The sequence below is a fragment of the Plecotus auritus genome, assembly GCF_963455305.1.
Source record: "Plecotus auritus genome assembly, chromosome: 6".
Lineage (NCBI taxonomy): Eukaryota > Metazoa > Chordata > Mammalia > Chiroptera > Vespertilionidae > Plecotus > Plecotus auritus.
In genome coordinates, this window is record NC_137773.1 from 177,227,592 (window position 1) to 177,245,430 (window position 17,839).

At 66.5% G+C, this 17,839-nt stretch overlaps 1 protein-coding gene across 5 annotated transcripts; it reads left to right on the forward strand.

Moving 5' to 3' along the window:
- Positions 1-71: 71 nt before the first annotated feature.
- On the forward strand, positions 72-12,247 carry MST1R (macrophage stimulating 1 receptor). 5 transcript variants are annotated; one of them, XM_080672636.1, is made up of 20 exons: positions 72-1,502; positions 4,143-4,331; positions 4,407-4,535; positions 4,696-4,866; positions 5,154-5,314; positions 5,594-5,759; positions 5,863-5,999; positions 6,369-6,530; positions 6,622-6,715; positions 6,876-7,085; positions 7,182-7,328; positions 7,406-7,568; positions 7,731-7,832; positions 7,908-8,117; positions 8,422-8,502; positions 8,613-8,794; positions 8,879-8,988; positions 9,198-9,363; positions 9,689-9,825; positions 11,458-12,247. In XM_080672636.1, exons 1-20 carry the CDS (start codon positions 258-260, stop codon positions 11,711-11,713), a joined length of 4,218 nt encoding a protein of 1,405 aa, XP_080528762.1. In that variant the 5' UTR covers positions 72-257; the 3' UTR covers positions 11,714-12,247. The 5 variants fall into 5 exon arrangements, with proteins under 5 accessions (XP_080528762.1, XP_080528763.1, XP_080528760.1 ...); XM_080672637.1 differs by having other exon boundaries at positions 7,911-8,117; XM_080672634.1 differs by having other exon boundaries at positions 6,876-7,328; positions 7,911-8,117.
- Positions 12,248-17,839: the final 5,592 nt, after the last annotated feature.

Sequence of the window (17,839 nt, forward strand, 5' to 3'; positions counted from 1 at the left end):
GGTCTCCGCGCCCGGCAGGGAGCGGCCCGGGCGGCAGGTGAGTCGGCCCTTCCGCCGCCGGCGGGTGGGTGTGTCCGCGGCTCCAGGTGCCTTAATCCGCCGCAGGGCTGGAGGGGGAAGTATCGCAGGAGCGCAGGGCGGGGATCTGGTGCCCGCGGGCTCCCAGGCCTGCGCTGGACGCCGGTCCCAGCCCACGAGTCAGCGCCCCGCCGGGCCCTTGGCCTCGGGAATCCCCGCCGGACTCCAGCGCGGCCTCGATGGAGCTGCGCCCGCCGCCCTCGACCTCCCTGTCGCTGCTGCTGCTGCTGCTGCTGCCGCCGCTGCCGGCGGTGCCCGCGGCCGTGGGCCCCTGGCAGTGCCCGCGCATCCCCTACGCCGCCTCCCGCGACTTCGACGTGGAGTACTCGGTGCCCCGCTTCTCCGCCGGCGGCCCGGTGCAGGCGCTGGCCACCTACGAGGGCGGCGAGGACGGAAGTGCCGTGTTCGTGGCCACGCGCAACCGCCTGCACATGCTTGGACCGGACCTGCAGCCCCTCGAGAGCCTGGCCACGGGCCCTGCCGGCCACCCCGGCTGCCAGACGTGTGCGGCCTGCGGCCCGGGCCCCCACGGCCCGCCGGGGGACACCGACGCCAAGGTGCTGGTGCTGGACCCGGCGCTGCCCGCGCTCATCAGCTGCGGCTCCACCCTGCACGGCCGCTGCTTCCAGCTCGAGCTGGAGCCGGGGGAGCCGGCCCCGCGCCTGGCGCCGCCCGCCTGCCTCTTCTCCGCCGACCGCAACCGGCCCGAGGACTGCCCCGACTGCGTGGCCAGCCCCCTGGGCACCGTGGCGACCGTGGTGGAGCAGGGCCGCGCCTCCTACTTGTACGCGGCGTCTTCGCTGGACCCGGAGGTGGCCGCCAGCTTCAGCCCCCGCTCCGTGTCCATCCGCCGATTCAGGGCCGACGCCTCGGGGTTCGCACCCAACTTCCAGGCCCTGTCGGTGCTGCCCGCCTACCTGGCCTCCTACCGCATCGAGTACGTGTACAGCTTCCACGCGGGGGACTTCGTCTACTTCCTGACCGTGCAGCGGGCCAGCGTGTCCGCCGCGCCCGGCGTCCTGCACACGCGCCTGGCCCGGCTCAGCGCCGTCCAGACCGACGTGGGCAACTACCGCGAGCTGGTCCTGGACTGCCGCTTCGAGCCCAAGCGCCGGCGCCGCGGGGCGGCCGAGGGCGGGCAGCCCTACCCGGTGCTGCGGGCAGCGCACACGGCTCCCGTGGGCGGCCGCCTGGCCGGCGAGCTGAGCGTCTCCGAGGGCCAGGCGGTGCTGTTCGGGGCCTTCGGGCCCGGCGGAGGCGGCGGCGGCCGCACGGGCCCCGGCTCTGTGGTCTGCGCCTTCCCCATCCAGCTGGTGGACACGCTCATCGAGCGCGGCGTGGAGCGCTGCTGCGAGGCGCGCGCCCCCCAGGGCCTCCGGCGAGGCCTCGACTTCTTCCAGGCGCCCATTCTGTGCCCCAACCCGGTGAGCAGAGCAGGGGCCCCCCACCGGAGAGCGGCGGCCCGCGGGTGAGTCCCGGCTGCTTCCCTCCCACCACCCGCGGGCCTGCGAGCCCGGAGGCCAGAGGAGGAGTTTTCTCTTCCACCCAAGCCCTCAGTGCCAGGGGGTGGAGAGGGAGCCAGCCACGCCAGGGCCGCCCCAGGCGCCTCTGTGCCCACCCGGCTCTGCTCTGCCCTCTCACCCCCCTGCCTCCGATGTCTTAGGCAGTGTCCCTGGTTCTGTGAGAGCTGGATTGCATCCTAGCCGTCTCTCCGCCAGGCACATTGCCAAACTCGCGGTAGACGGATGGCCTCGCGTTTGCCCGCCGCCCCGCAGGGACACACAGCCCCGGCCCTGCACCCAGGCGGATGCGCACAGACGCGCAGGGGCTCCTCGCTCCCAATAGTTTCCCTTTCTCTCGGGGAGCACTTGTTTTGTTCAGCTTTCCAAAGAGGGTGGGGCAGGAGCCCGCCGGGCCCACCCCCAGCTCCTGTGCCTTGGAACTTCCCGGGGCTGGGAAGTCGGGGGGCTCATCCGGATTGATTGTTCTCGGTGGGTGGGGTGATGGCGGGAGGCCCGGGGAGGTCCCAGGAGGCCGGGATGGGGGTGGGGATGGGGGTGGAGGGAGATGGCTTGGCTCTAGTAGCTTCCAGGAGGCTCACCCTAGTCTTGTGCAAGCAACTATAAACATCTGGGGAGTACAGACTTAGGCGGGGCTGGGTGGAACCGGGTCAGCACGTGGGATTCTCAGACAGCTCAGACACTTTTCCACGATAGTTGGGGCCCTGCCGGAGGGAGTCCCCTTCTCAGCCCAGGCAGGAGGTGGGTCTCCCAGCCCAGGCAGGATTCTGGGCTCCCTCCAGCAGACCCTCCCCAGCCACCGTGCCGGGGAGCTGGAGCAGAGACAAACAAGGACATTCCTTCAGATGCTGAGCTCAGAACCCAAAGTGATCCCTGAGAGCCATGGAAACAGTCCACCGTAGGTGATAAGAGATTAGACCAGGGACACGGGGTGAACGGTGTTGGACGAGAGGTCTTTCAGCAAGTGACACGCCGTGACCCACTGCTCTCGGAGCCTTTGGCTGCCCGGTGGCCCTGGCCCTGCTGCGACATTCCCCGCTGACTCCTGTCCAGCTCCTGTTATGGCCCAGAGGTGGGGAAGCTATACATGAGACGGGGGTCTTCAGCCCTCCCACTGCCCTCAGCTGAGTTCATCGAGGCTGAGGAGGCCCCAGGGCTGGGGCTCCCTCGCTTGGGCCTGACAGCCCTGCCTGCCCTCTTCCTCTTCCCTCTGAGGAGTCTGAACCTCTCCCCTGCTGGGCTAGTGGCCAGTGGGCCAGAAGACACCCAGCAAGGCCTGGCAGTGCCCGGCTCTAGGAAGCCTAATGCACAGCCCTGCCCACAGGCTGGCCCGGCCCTGGGCGGGTGTGAACCAGCTTGTACCATGTTTGTCCAGGACTGGGTAGGCACCCTCCAGGGCACCCTCCCCCCCCCCGCCCTGCTCACCTGGCTAGCCACAGGAACCCGGGGGCTCGGCACTGCTAGCTGCCCTCCCTGGCCCCCGGAGCCATGGGCCAGAGCCTCGGGAAGCCAAGCAAGCGGGCAGGGGTGTGGCCCGACTGGAGCAGGGCCCCTTCCCACCCCTGGGCCCCACCTGCCCCTGAGTCATGCTGGAAGCACCTAACTGACTTCCGGTGGGGAACGGGCCTCACGTTTCCTTCCTCAGTGAGGACAGAGTCCCCGTCCTCACCCACCAGGCCACAGACCCAGCGTGTGGGGTTGCTGGGCCCAGCTCTGCACCGGCTCTTGCCCCCAGATCAGTACTGAGGTCTGATGACTGGGTTCCACATCCTTGGTCTGATGGAGAGAGACTTCAGGGGCTCCAGCCTTGAGTGCCCCCAAAGCTAGCCGGGTTCCAGGCAACTAGGATTACTGAGCCCTGCCTGCACTTTGCACTCAGCAAACACCTTGCGTTCACACCCTGGCTTCCTGATTTCCCAGAAGCCTCCATAACCCTGCCCTGAGTGCAGCCCCAAACACCCTCCGGTAAGAGCAGGGAGATGTTAGTACCTCCAGCTCCTGGGACCGAGCTTGGCACCCAGGCCTTCCGACCCTGGCTCGTCTGAAGGAGGGGCAGGTAGCGCTGAAAGTGCGGGAAGCCCTCTGGAGTCTGGGGGAGGAGGACCATGTGGCCACCTGTGCCCACAAGTTAACCCAGAGTTCAGCGCCCTCAGCTGGTGGAGAAACCACTAAAGGGCAGGGCTTGCTGAAGTGCAAAACAGAACCAGCAGGGGGCAGGAGAGGACTCTGGTCAAGAGCTCAGGCTTTCCACCTGGCTCCACCGGGGGCTTTAAGTCCCTCCTGCTCCCCTGCCTGTAAGGAGTGGGGAGTGGTCTGTAAGAAGAGGAGAGAATGGGGTTGGGTCTGTAAGCCTCAGTACTCCTTGTCAGAATGGACATGACGGGGTAGGGCCAGGCCTAGGGGGAGCCCCCCGGGGTGGGGGGAGGGTAAGTGGCAGGCCTGGGTCTTCTCCAGGCAGGCCAGGTGAGGGTGGGAGTTCGGGCTGCTGTGGCCCCTGACAAGCTCTGTGGGGGATAAACCCTGACGCCTTCCCCGGTCCCCCAGCCGGACCCCACGTCGCCCAGCCCCAACGGCAGCTGCTACCACTTCCCCCTGCTGGCCAGCAGCAGCCTCTCCCGCGTGGACGTATTCAACGGGCTGTTAGGACCGACGCAGATCACGGCGCTGCATGTGACCAGCCTGGACAACATCACAGTGGCCCACATGGGCACGAGTGACGGGCGCATCCTGCAGGTAAGCCCCCGTCTCCACAGCCCTTTGCCCTGGGCCCTCCCCCTCCCCATGCTGCTCACAGCTGTCCTGGCCCAGGTGGAGCTGGCCAGGTCTCTCGGCTACTTGCTGTACGTCTCCAACTTCTCACTGAGCAGCAGTCAGCAGCCCGTGCAACGGGATGTCCGTCGCCTTGGGAACCACCTGCTCTTTGCCTCTGGGGACAAGGTACGGGGGGCAGGGGCAGGGGCAGGGGCAGGGGCAGGGGCGAGAGAGCACTAACAGCCAGGTCTCACCACGCTGTTCTACAATGGGACCAGGGGCTCTAGGGGGCCTAGGCCTCCCCACCTCCCCCCGTCACCCCCAGCCATCTTTCTGCCACTCCAAGGTCTTCCAGGTACCCATCGGGGGGCCCGGCTGCCGCCACTTCCTCACCTGCAGGCGCTGTCTGCAGACACAGCGCTTCATGGGCTGTGGCTGGTGCGGGAGCACGTGCGGCCGGCAGGAGGAGTGTCCCGGCTCCTGGCAGCAGGACCGCTGCCCACCTGAGCTTACCGAGGTACGACCTGCCTGGCCGGGCACAGGGCAGGGGGAGGCAAGCTGAGCTTGGGGTGGGGGCAGCGGGTCTTGACCGTGACCTTCCTCGGGCCCGGGATGTCCTCAAGGAAGGCATTCTTGGCGGAGAAGGTGGCACATGCAGATTTGGAGGTAGAAAAGGGGTCGGGGACTAGCAATGACTTTAGAATGAGGGGAGCGGGGGGTGGGCAAGGGGTGCGGCAGGGAAGTTGGGGGGGAAGCAGCAGGGCTGAGGGCCTGGACCACAGAGGCTATCTGCTCCCCCTCCAGTTCTCTCCTCACAGTGGACCCCTGCGGGGCAGCACCAGGCTGACCCTGTGTGGCTCCAACTTCTACCTGCACCCTGACGGTGTGGTACCCAAGGGCACCCACCAGGTCACCGTGGGCCAGAGTCCCTGCCGACTGCTCCCCAAGGACAGCTCAGACCCCAGGTACCACAGTCCCCCGCCCGTCCTCTCCTCACGATGACAGCAACCCAATGGCCCCTCCCCTTGAGCCCTAGCCTTTGCGGGGGGTGGGGGGGTGGGGGGCAGGGAGGTGGAGGCAAGCTGCGGGGCCCTGGCTGCTGTGTGTCTGCCGAGACAGCTCTGTCCCTCCGTGAGCCCCTGGAGTCCTGGAGCGGGCAAGGCTAGCCCCCCGCCCTGGAGCCGGCGGTGGGCATGCAGCCAGGCCTGGTGACCTCTGGCTGACCTTGAGTCCCCGGGCTCTAGCCCCATGTCCTGGAAGGGCTTTATAGAGGAGTTTGTGTGTGAGCTGCAGCCCGCGGGCACGCAGGCAGCTGGGCCTGCCAACGTGAGCCTCACCGTGACCAACATGCCACGGGGCAAGCACTTCCGGGTCGACGGCGCCTCCCTGCTGCCGGGCTTCTCTTTCATGGTGAGGCCGCCTGGACTTGGCTGTGCCCTTGGCCGCTGGGCAGGGGAGGGCTTGGAGTGGACGGTCTCCGACCCCGAGCTAAGCCGCCGCCGCACCCCCGTAGGAGCCAGTGCTGAAGGAAGTGCACCCCCTCTTTGGCCCGCAGGCCGGGGGCACCCGCCTCACCCTTAAAGGCCACGGCCTGGGCATAGGCACCAGCCGGGCTGTGCTGGTCAATGGGAGCGAGTGCCTGCTGGACGGGTGAGTGCTGGCGGCCAGGACCGCGGAGGCCCCCGGGGGCCTCACCCAGGGAGCCCTCGCCCCTGGGCCTCGGGTCCCTGTCCGGGCAGAGGGAGAGCGGCTCGGCCACACGGTCAGGCCCAGGAGGAGGGTCTGTTGCCCCATGTAGCCCCGAGGTGGTTTGGGGATGGCAAGAGAGACCACCCCCCTGTCCCCTGCCTCCAGCCAAGGCTGTGAGGAGCCTGGTCCCTCCCTGTCTTCTCGGGGTCTTCCTGGGACCGCCCCGTCTTTGGACAGACCTGCGGAGGAGGGGCGGGTGGGGAGATGACCAGCAGGGGCCTGGGAGGCAGACCCGGAGGAAGGGGGCCCTGACCCAGTGCCCTCCTGCAGGGTCAGCGAGGGGCAGCTGGTATGCATCACGCCGCCCGGTGCCGCCCCGGCCAGCGTTCCCGTCCGCCTGCAGGTGGGGGGCGCCCCGGTGCGGGGCTCCTGGACCTTCCACTACCGGGAAGACCCTGTCATGCTGGGCATCAGCCCCAACTGCGGCTACACGTAAGTGCCACCTCCTCCCGCTCTGGTCTCCCAGGAACGAGGGAGCCACCCTCCCAGCACCCCAAGCCCACTGGCCTGCTCTCCTCCTCAGTGGCTCCCACGTCACCATCCGTGGCCAGCATCTGACCGCAGTGTGGCGCCTGGCGCTGTCATTCCACGACGGGCTGACGGCCGTGGAAAACCCGGTGAGCGGGGCCGGCAGCTGCCACGTGGGCACCGGCCAGGAGGGAGGAAGGCCAGCCGGTCCCCTGAGCCCAGCTCCCCGCCCCCCCTGCCGCTGGGCTGCGGAGACCGGGGTGGCCATGGGCGGGCTGCCTGCCTAACCCTCTCGCCTGGGCCCGGCAGTGTGCGGGGCAGCTCCCGGAGACGCAGTGGTGCCGCCTGCCCGAGTACGTGGTCCGAGGCCCCCAGGGGTGGGTGACAGGGAACCTGAGTGCCCGGGGGGATGGAGCGGCTGGCTTCACACTGCCTGGCTTTCGCTTCCTGCCCCCGCCCCACCCACCCAGCACTGACCTGGCCCCCCTGAAGCCGGAGGAACATGCCATTAAGTTCGAGGTACGTGTGGGGGCCGGAGGTGGGTCTAGGGGAGGGTGGGGGCTGAGGCCTGCCCCAGGGAGGGGGCACCGGCCAGGCCTCACGCTGTCTCCGCAGTACATCGGCCTCGGAGCTGTGGCCGACTGCGTGGACGTGAACGTCACCGTGGGCGGCGAGAGCTGCCAGCACGAGTTCCGGGGCGACGTGGTCATCTGCCCCCTGCCCCCCGCCCTGCCGCTGGGCAAGGACGGCGCCCTCCTGCAGGTAGGCAGCTCGGCCGGCCCTTCGCAGCAGCCGTGGCTGGGGTCTGCGGGCTGGGCCTGAACTGCCACCTCCCCCAGGTCTGCGTGGATGGCGAATGTCACGTCCTGGGCAGAGTGGTGCGGCCAGGCCCAGGGGGCCCCCTGCAGAGGACGCTCCTGGGGGTGCTGCTGGCCCTGGTCCTGCTCGTCACTCTGCTGGCCACCGCGCTGGTCTTCAACTACCGGAGGCGGAAGCAGCTGGGTGAGCTCCCCCTCCGGCCGACTCAGCCGCCGCCGCCGCCGCCAGGGCATCCCCCGGTCCCTGTCCCCTGTCCGCCCAGGCCGGGGGCTGCCCACACCTCCTGGGCAGGGGTCGGCCTCTAGGGGCCGGGCGAGGCTGCCTACCAGGGCCCTTCCTCCACAGCCTCTTCTGCGAACCTGGACGACCTGGCATCTTTGGACCAAACCACCAGAGGCCTGCCTCTGTCCCAGTTCCGGGCAGGCTCTGACTACAGACACGGCCCTGGTGAGACGGCGCCCCTCCGCAGCCGGGGCCCGCGCCCTGCCCCTCCAGCCCCTCACGCCCCCTCCTCCTCCGCAGCAGCATCTCCCGCCGGGGACGGTCTGGATGCCACCTGTCGGGTCCACGCAGCGTCCTTCTCAGACAGCGGGGACGGGTCCTGTGTCCCGCTGCTTCGGACCAAGTCCATCCAGCTCGGGGATCTGGACCCTGTGCTCCTGGCCGAGGTCAAGGATGTGCTGATTCCGCATGAGCGCGTGGTCACGCACACGGACCGAGTCATTGGCAAAGGTGTGGGGCCAGGCCGGGGGGGGGGGGCTGTGACGTGACACGGGCTCGGGACAGTTGGGCAGGACTGTCACCTGCTCACCTTCCTGGGTCTCCGTTCCGGGCAGGCTCTGAGCCTCCAGCTGCTCTTCTGCGGAGGAGGAACTGGTTTGCTTTTGTGGGTTCTGGTGCAGATCCTGTGGGCTGGGCGGCTGCAGGCTGGGCTGGGGTGCAGCTGCTGCTTGCGTTCCATGCCAGTCGGGGCTCTGGGGTCTGGTTGCCATGAGAGGCTGTGGCGTGGGCCCCTCTCACCACCGCCCCTCGCCAGGCCACTTCGGGGTTGTCTACCACGGAGAATACATAGACGAGGCCCAGAATCGAATCCACTGTGCCATCAAGTCATTGAATCGTGAGTGGGGGCAGAGGCCGGGCGGGTCCCCGTCCCTGCTGTGCTCCCCCGTCCCTGAGCGGGAGCCCCTTCCCCTCCTGGCCCCGTCGGCCTGACTCGCTGCCCCGCAGGCATCACGGAGGTGCAGGAGGTGGAGGCCTTCCTGCGAGAGGGGCTGCTCATGCGCGACCTGCACCACCCGCACGTGCTGGCCCTCGTGGGCATCCTGCTGCCGCCAGAGGGGCTGCCCCGCGTGCTGCTGCCCTACATGCGCCACGGGGACCTGCTCCAGTTCATCCGCTCGCCCCGGCGGGTCAGCGGCCCTGGGTCGGGAAGCGGGGCAGCCGTGGGGAGGGAGCCGTCCTGCCCTCGCCTCCTGACCCGCCTGTACCCCCAGAACCCCACGGTGAAGGACCTCATCAGCTTCGGCCTGCAGGTGGCCCGCGGCATGGAGTACTTGGCCGAGCAGAAGTTCGTGCACAGGGACCTGGCCGCTCGGAACTGCATGTGAGCGGCTGGAGCCGTGGCGGGGGGTGGGGGGGTGCGAGGGGGCAGGTGCCGGGAAGGTTCCGCGCTCCACCCGTGCTGCGCGCCCCGGACGTGTCCGCCCAGTTCAGGCTCAGAGGGGACTCTGGCTCTGAAACCCTGTGAGGACATGGAACAGGGGGAATCGGGGCCCGGTGGGGGCAGTTCTGAGTGCGATGCCCCTCTCCCAGGCTGGATGAGTCTTTCACGGTCAAGGTGGCCGACTTCGGCCTGACCCGCGGCGTCCTGGACAAGGAATACTACAGCGTGCAGCAGCACCGCCACGCTCGCCTGCCCGTCAAGTGGATGGCGCTGGAGAGCCTGCAGACCTACCGCTTCACCAGCAAGTCGGATGTGGTGAGGCCCCCGGCCCCGCAGTCCACGTGGCCTCCGTGTCCTGGGAGGACACCCGGCCCTGCCCCTCCGGCTTCGATGGTGACCGAGCCAGGCACTCTCTTGGGCAGGGGGAGGCTGTGGACTCATTGGCCCCACCCAGCTCCCCCTCGGCCTGGCGCAGGCGGTGGGAGGAGACAGCGAAGATGCTCGTGGGGTATTGAGGAACGGGCTCTGTTTGGGGGGATGGAGCCCCCATTTCCAGTGAGAGGGCTCTGGGAGGTAGAAGACCTGGGGGTCCTCCTGGGTTGAGAGTTGAATCACCTCAAACCCGCCCTCCCCGCCACAGTGGTCATTTGGTGTGCTGCTATGGGAGCTGCTGACACGGGGTGCCCCGCCGTACCCCCACATCGACCCCTTTGACCTCACTCACTTCCTGGCCCAGGGCCGTCGCCTGCCGCAGCCTGAGTATTGCCCAGATGCTCTGTGAGTATGTGGAGGTGGCGAGGGGAGGGAGGTGGGCCCCGGAGGCCAGGAGGGGGCGGGAGACAGCATTCCGGCCTCCCTCGGGCTCACCCTCTGGTGACCGGGAAAGGGACCCTCTCTGAGCCTCCGTTTCCTCATCTGTGGACCGGTTCTGCCCCCATTCAGGGCTGGGTGCTGGGAGAATATCATGGTTGCCATGGTAACAGCATCCCCATCTTCGTGTCTGGGTTGCGGCCAGTGATTTGATTTCCCGGCACTCCTCTCCCCACAGCCCTGCCAAGGGGGCTGTTTTCCATCTCTCCACTCCCTTAGTCTCAGGAAAGGCTCCATTAGCTCCCACACCCTCCGCATCTCCGATCAGATGTTTTCTTCACGGGATCGAGTTTCAGATCCTCGTTCTCGGAGGCATGGCGCAGCTGTGCTGTCCTGGTGCCTGTGGGCCCGTGGGATGGGTTTGGTGCCGAGGTTCATCCCCGTAAGCGGCGGGCGCTCGGCTGCGCCCAGGCCTTTGTGGCGAGGACCGGCAGCACCAGGCCGCAGGTCCTGTCCCGGCAGCGCGGCGGAGTGGCCTCTGCACGCCCGCCCGCCCGGGTCGCCTGCGATTACTCACTTCCCTATGCGTCTGGTCGGAGCGAGGCCCTGAAACAGACCCTGAGATGGAGATTCATGTGCAGGGGGCGTATTGGGAGGTGTGGGGGGGCGGCGGGGGGAGCAGGGCTGGGCAGGCAGAGAAGTTGGGCATCGATGCAGATCCACAGAGGCCGCAGCCCGCCCACGGGGACGGCTGGAGCTGACGGCCCTTCGGAGTTTTACAAAATTAAGATCAGGGTGCCAGGTCTCGGTACCAGATGTTAATCCGTCACCGGTCACAGCTGTCCCTGGAGAGGGGTGTGACCTCGGGGGAGGCCGTTCTTTTCTGACTGGGACCGCAGCCTTGAGCAGCCGGCAGCCGTGGGAGGATGAAGGGTGATCTGGGCAGCGCAACAGCATCCCAGAGCAAGTCCCTCCTCCGCCCTGGGCCTCAGTGTTCCCATCTGTAGATTGGGGTGATACTAGGACCGCCCTAGAGAGTCTGAGGATTATGTGAGGGTATTGTGCGTAGGGCACTTAAAGTGTCGTTGAAGGCACGGATGACATTCCCAAGATAAAGGGGCAGTTTCCCTGGCAACCAGAGGCACTGCTGCTACCGCCCCACACGTCCTTGTCTCTGGGCTTCCGGCCCCCATTTCACCGGCCTGGGCTTCCTCCCTGGAGGCTGTGTGGCGATGCCTTGCAGCCTGTGAGCTGGGCCCCCCACGGGCATCCTGTCTCCTTACTCCCCGACAGCTTTGGGATCAGAGGAGGATCCAGAGGCACAGAGAGGTGAAGGAACTTGACCCAAATCACACAGCCCAGGGCGCGAGGGCACAGGAGCCCAAGCCCTTAACCTCCAAGGCATTCGGCCTCTCAGGGTGGGAAGGCGGGACGGGAGCAGCCAGCACAAGATGAGAAGGGCTGTCCCTGATGGGCTGAGCTAAGCGTTAGGCGCTGTCACCATCCTCATCCCCACGTGCCCGCCAGGGGGGGAACAGTGGGCAGCCCTAGTCCCTGGGTGCAGGCATGCCCTGCCCCTGACGCTCCCCACCCCCGCAGGTACACAGTGATGCAGCGCTGCTGGGCAGCGGACCCCGCGGCACGCCCCACCTTTGGGACGCTGGCGGGAGAAGTGGAGCAGGTGGCCGCGGCCCTGCACGGGGACCACTACGTGCAGCTGCCCGGGGCCTACGTGAACCTGGGCCTCGCCGCCTCCAAGGAGCCCAGCGTGTCCCCGGAACTGTCACTGTCCCCACGTGTGCACAGGAGCACCAGCCGGCCTCGGCCCCTCTCAGAGCCACCCAGGCCCACGTGACCTCGGCCCCAGGCAGGCCCCGAGGGGCTGGACCTGCATCACCCCTCCAGGGAGTTAACCCCATGCCATGCCAAGGGGTGGCCCCAGCTGCCCACGGCTCTGTTCCTGACCCTTAACCTTCAGGCTGTAGCAGGGGGGCCAGGCACACTGACCCCTCCCTCCACAGAGGGGGCGTTGCGGCTGCTCCTTGCGCACTTATGGAGCTCCTGCTGTGTGCCTGGCCCCTGGGCGCAGGGACTCAACTGTGACGCTGGCCCATGAGCCAGCCAATGAGTGACTTTAAGCATAAGTTCTGGCCAATGCTCTGAAAGAAGAAGACGGATGGTCCTGGCCTGTGTGGCTCAGGTGGTTGAACGTCATCGCGTGCACCTAGAGGTTGCTGGTTCAATTCCTGGTCGGGACGCGTGCCCGGGGTTGCGGGCTCAATCCCCAGCAGGGCGTGTGCAGGAGGCAGCTGATTGATGTTTCTCTCTCCCATTGATGTTTCTCTCTCCCTCTCTCTCTCTCTCAAATCAATAAAAAAATACACATTTTAAAAAGCAGGTGGCTTTGGGGGAATGGAAGACAGCATTAGGTGGAAAGGTGAATACAGCCCTGGCTGGTGTGGCTCAGTGGATAGAGCGTCGGCCTTCAGACTGAAGGGTCCCAGCTTTGATTCCGGTCAAGGGCACATGCCGGGGTTGCGGGCTCGATCCCCGGTGTGGAGCGTGCAGGAGGCAGCCGATCAGATTCTCTCTCGCTGATGTTTCCCTCTCTCCCTCTCTCTCTGAAATCAATAAAGACATGGTTTCTAAAAGGTGACTGTGGAGGTGAGGGAAGTCGGCGGGAGGACGTTCTGGCTAAGGCCCTGCCGAGTGGAAGCTGTGAGAAGCAGAGCTGGAAGGGAGAGCCTGAGGCTGGGAAGCACCCTGAGAAGGCTCCGGAGAGCAGGAAGTAGTGAGACTCAGAGCCGGGGTGCAGGGCCCTGGGCGCTCCTGGTGGACCCAGAGGGCTGAGGAGCACCCAGCACTGCAGCAGCAGGATGGCCGGCCCGTCCCTGGCTCAGCCCCTCTCCAGGGCTCCCTGCTCCACCTGCAGCCCCCTGCGCCGCCCTGCCCCCCGCCACAGGCACCGTCAGGCACGGACACTTGTCCCTCCTCCCCGCCCTGCCGGCCTTGTCCTTGCAGCCTGGAGAGACGAGCCAGCACAAGGCCTCAGCGCCACCCGGTTCAGGCACCGGCTTCGAGGTGCTGCCGCCGGCCGGCTATTATACCGTCAAGGCCACTCGACAATGGCCAGGGGGGCCGGCTCCACCGAGGGAGAACAGTGTCCTCGCAGCGGCCTCCATGCTGAGGGGGAAGCGGGTGCCGGGCTGATGGCCCAGCACCTACATCATGGTGGTCCCCACTCTTGCTCACGACCCCCGTTGTCTCTACCCTGCCAGTTTGGGGGACCCCAGTTCACCCTAAAGGGAGTATGTCCCCTCTCCAGCTCTGCCCTTTCTCACATGGAACTCTGGGTTTGGGGCACGTGGATAGAGCCTGATGCAGGCTCCTCCCTGGCCCGGGCCGTGGTCGGGGCGCGGGCAGGAGGCGACCCGTCGATGTGTTTCTTCTACATCATGTTTCTCTGTCTCTCCCTCTCTCCGGCGCTCTCTGAGGTCAAGGGGAAACATCCTCAGTGAGGGTGAAAGGGAACGCTCCGGGGAAGCAGTGGGGGTCTCCTCGGGACTGGAGTGCCCAGTGCTCTACCCTCACTCCCGGGGTGGGGGGGCCCAGCGGGGCCTGAGGCCAGGCAGGGGAAGCGTACACGGGGACTCTGCTGCTCAGGTGCAGGGGGGCCAAGGCCAGGGGCCCATGAGCTGCAGCAGGGAGGCGGCTCTGCCATTCCCCACTGCACCCCTGCTGCCCCTCCGCGGAGACCCCTGGTCTCTGTGAGGAGGGGCAGGTGAGTTGCTCGGAGGCTGGGAGCGAGGTGAGGAATGTCCTGGAGTCCCCCCTGCCCCCAGCTGTGGTCCCCACACCCGTCGGCAAGGACTGTCTCAACCCTCTGACTTGGGGTCCTCGTACCCTGACCTTGTCCTGTGGATCTAAGGGACCCCCTGAGCACCAAGCCCGGGGGGGGGGGAGGGGAGGCTGCTTCCCACGGGGCCTCTGCGGCTCATGTTCATGGGAGAGGAGATCAGAGAGGAAGGGGGTCTCCGATGGCGGGGAGCTTGGCAAGGAGAGGGGTCCCTGAAAAGGGGAGTGGAGGAGAGCTCTGGGGGGTCAGGATTTCTGCGCAGCCGAGTGGCGCTTCGGGCCTGTCTCTGGGCCGAGGGTCAGCCAGTGCCAGCTCCTGGGTGGGGACACCCTTGTACCTCCAAGTCCATCTGAGCGTCAGGAGCTGGGACTGCTTCGGGGTTTCAAATTCCTGACGGGGCCACAGGGAGGTGAGGAAAGGAGGGTAAGTTCCAGGCCCCAGATGGGCTGGGGGTCCAGGAGGGTCTTCAGAAACAAATGCTTCCGTTGAGTTTTTAGAGAGAGAGGAAGGGCGAGGAATAGAAAGATGGAAACGTCCATGAGATAGAAACATCGATCCACTGCCTCCTGCACGCCCCCTACTGGGGGTCTAGCCCACAGCCCAGGCATGTGCCCTGACCCGGAATCAACCGGTGACCTCTTGGTTCATAGGTCAATGCTCAACCACTGGGCCACACCGCCGGGCTGGGAGACTCTGAGTGGCTTCCAGGGCTGGAGAAGGCTGGGCTGCCTTCCTGCTGGGGTGGCCCGAGTGGTGCCTCACAGGGGTGGCCTGTGCAAGGGGAAGATAGCTGGTGGCCATGGCGGGCCCGAGCCTGCCACCAGGGTGGGGTGGCATGAGCGGAGGGCTCTCCAGGGCTGTGGGAGTCCAGCCTTCCCACCCGAGTGTGGAGAGCTGCCAGCTCCTCGCCCCACCTCTCTCCATCGCTGCCAGGGGGGCTGGGGGCACGCAGGAGCCGGGGAAGCCGGAGGGAGGCCAGGCAGGGCGCGGGCGAGGAAGCAGCGATGACCCCCTCCGCAGGGCCCGCTGGTGTCCCTGCTGTCTGGCACCTGGACGCATGTGTGGGGTCGACGGATCTGCTCTGATGGGAACTGGGAGCCTGGTCTGAAACGCCCCTCACGCCTGGGCCCCAGTGTCCTGGGGGATTTTCCCAGGGGCCTGACCCCTGGGCGGCTCCAGGTGTAGTCCGTCTGCAGCCCTGGGACCTCCTGGACCAGCCGTGGGCAAACTACGGCCCGCGGGCCAGATCCGGCTGTTCTATCCGGTTCTCTTGCTCTCCCCTCCGCTCCTTTACTTTGAATTTATATTAGTTCACACAAACACTCCATCCATGCTTTTGTTCCGGCCCTCCGGTCCAGTTTAAGAACCCATGGTGGCCCTCGAGTCAAAAAGTTTGCCCACCCCTGTCCTGTACAGTGGCTTCCCCGTCACTCCCTCGTGCAGCCCATGAGGTCCCTGAACTGAGTCCCTTTGCCTGCGGGGAGCAGGGCTCTCCGGTGCTGGAGTCGGGCGCTGTGGCAGGGTGTAAGCTGGCGGAGGCCTGGGCTACAGCTCTCGAACGTGTTTCCTCTGCTGGGGCCACGCGGTCCTGGAAATCAGAGCTGAGCTCCGAGCCCACCACCACTAGGCCCCGATGAAAACCTGGGGGGCTGGGGAGTCCCCTCAGGAGGACAGGAGCCCAGCCCCTCCTCACCCGCAGCCTCTGCTCACCCACAGCCCCTCCTCACCCACAGCCCCTCCTCACCCACAGCCTCTGCTCACCCACAGCCCCTCCTCACCCACAGCCCCTGCTCACCCACAGCCCCTCCTCACCCACAGCCTCTGCTCACCCACAGCCTCTCCTCACCCACAGCCCCTCCTCACCCACAGCCCCTGCTCACCCACAGCCCCTCCTCACCCACAGCCTCTGCTCACCCACAGCCTCTCCTCACCCACAGCCCCTCCTCACCCACAGCCCCTCCTCACCCACAGCCCCTCCTCACCCACAGCCCCTCCTCACCCACAGCCCCTCCTCACCCACAGCCCCTCCTCACCCACAGCCTCTGCTCACCCACAGCCTCTCCTCACCCACAGCCTCTCCTCACCCACAGCCTCTCCTCACCCACAGCCTCTCCTCACCCACAGCCTCTCCTCACCCACAGCCCCTCCTCACCCACAGCCCCTCCTCACCCACAGCCTCTCCTCACCCACAGCCCCTCCTCACCCACAGCCCCTCCTCACCCACAGCCCCTGCTCACCCACAGCCCCTCCTCACCCACAGCCTCTGCTCACCCACAGCCTCTCCTCACCCACAGCCCCTCCTCACCCACAGCCTCTGCTCACCCACAGCCCCTCCTCACCCACAGCCTCTCCTCACCCACAGCCCCTCCTCACCCACAGCCTCTCCTCACCCACAGCCCCTCCTCACCCACACCCTCTGCTCACCCACACCCTCTCCTCACCCACAGCCCCTACTCACCCACAGCCCCTCCTCACCCACACCCTCTGCTCACCCACACCCTCTCCTCACCCACAGCCCCTGCTCACCCACAGCCCCTGCTCACCCACACCCTCTGCTCACCCACACCCTCTCCTCACCCACAGCCCCTGCTCACCCACAGCCCCTCCTCACCCACAGCCCCTCCTCACCCACAGCCCCTCCTCACCCACAGCCCCTCCTCACCCACAGCCTCTCCTCACCCACAGCCTCTCCTCACCCACAGCCTCTCCTCACCCACAGCCCCTCCTCACCCACAGCCCCTCCTCACCCACAGCCTCTCCTCACCCACAGCCCCTCCTCACCCACAGCCCCTCCTCACCCACAGCCCCTGCTCACCCACAGCCCCTCCTCACCCACAGCCCCTCCTCACCCACAGCCCCTCCTCACCCACAGCCCCTCCTCACCCACAGCCCCTCCTCACCCACAGCCTCTGCTCACCCACAGCCTCTCCTCACCCACAGCCCCTGCTCACCCACAGCCTCTCCTCACCCACAGCCCCTCCTCACCCACAGCCTCTGCTCACCCACAGCCTCTGCTCACCCACAGCCTCTCCTCACCCACAGCCTCTCCTCACCCACAGCCCCTCCTCACCCACAGCCTCTCCTCACCCACAGCCTCTCCTCACCCACAGCCCCTCCTCACCCACAGCCCCTCCTCACCCACAGCCTCTCCTCACCCACAGCCTCTCCTCACCCACAGCCCCTCCTCACCCACAGCCTCTGCTCACCCACAGCCTCTCCTCACCCACAGCCTCTGCTCACCCACAGCCTCTCCTCACCCACAGCCTCTCCTCACCCACAGCCCCTCCTCACCCACAGCCTCTGCTCACCCACAGCCTCTGCTCACCCACAGCCTCTGCTCACCCACAGCCTCTCTCTGCCCCTGTGAGAGTCCAACCAGCCTGAGGGTTACTCCAGCCTGGAGGAAGGGGGACGACTCGGTGCAGCACCCTGACATTCCCCGTCCGAACAGTGGGGCCAACGGAGCCTCAGATTTTGTTCCAGTGGGAGTTTCACCCAATGAGCACAGTAGGGGTTTCACACAATGAGCACAGTGGGGGGGTTAACCCAATGCGCACAGTGGGGGTTTAACCCAATGAGCACAGTGGGGGTTTAACCCAATGAGCACAGTGGGGGTTTAACCCAATGAGCACAGTGGGGGTTTCACACAATGCGCACAGTGGGGGTTTAACCCAATGTTTCACCCAATGAGCACAGTGGGGGTTTCACCCAATGCGCACAGTGGGGGGTTTCACCCAATGAGCACAGTGGGGGTTTAACCCAATGAGCACAGTGGGGGTTTAACCCAATGAGCACTGTGGGGGTTTCACCCAATGCGCACAGTGGGGGGTTTAACCCAATGAGCACAGTGGGGGGTTTAACCCAATGAGCACAGTGGGGGTTTAACACAATGCGCACAGTGGGGGGTTTAACCCAATGCGCACAGTGGGGGTTTCACCCAATGAGCACAGTGGGGGTTTAACCCAATGAGCACAGTGGGGGTTTAACCCAATGAGCACAGTGGGGGTTTCACCCAATGCGCACAGTGGGGGTTTAACCCAATGAGCACAGTGGGGGTTTAACCCAATGAGCACGGTGGGGGTTTAACCCAATGAGCACAGTGGGGGGTTTCACCCAATGCGCACA

Bases quoted from the DNA above. Each gene is read 5' to 3' on its own strand.
- MST1R (XM_080672634.1), top strand. From the start codon at position 258: ATGGAGCTGCGCCCGCCGCCCTCGACCTCCCTGTCGCTGCTGCTGCTG. The intron at 4,867-5,153 runs GTACGACCTGCC...CTCCCCCTCCAG, and splicing joins GCCCACCTGAGCTTACCGAG to TTCTCTCCTCACAGTGGACC. The intron at 6,000-6,368 runs GTGAGTGCTGGC...GCCCTCCTGCAG, and splicing joins AGCGAGTGCCTGCTGGACGG to GGTCAGCGAGGGGCAGCTGG.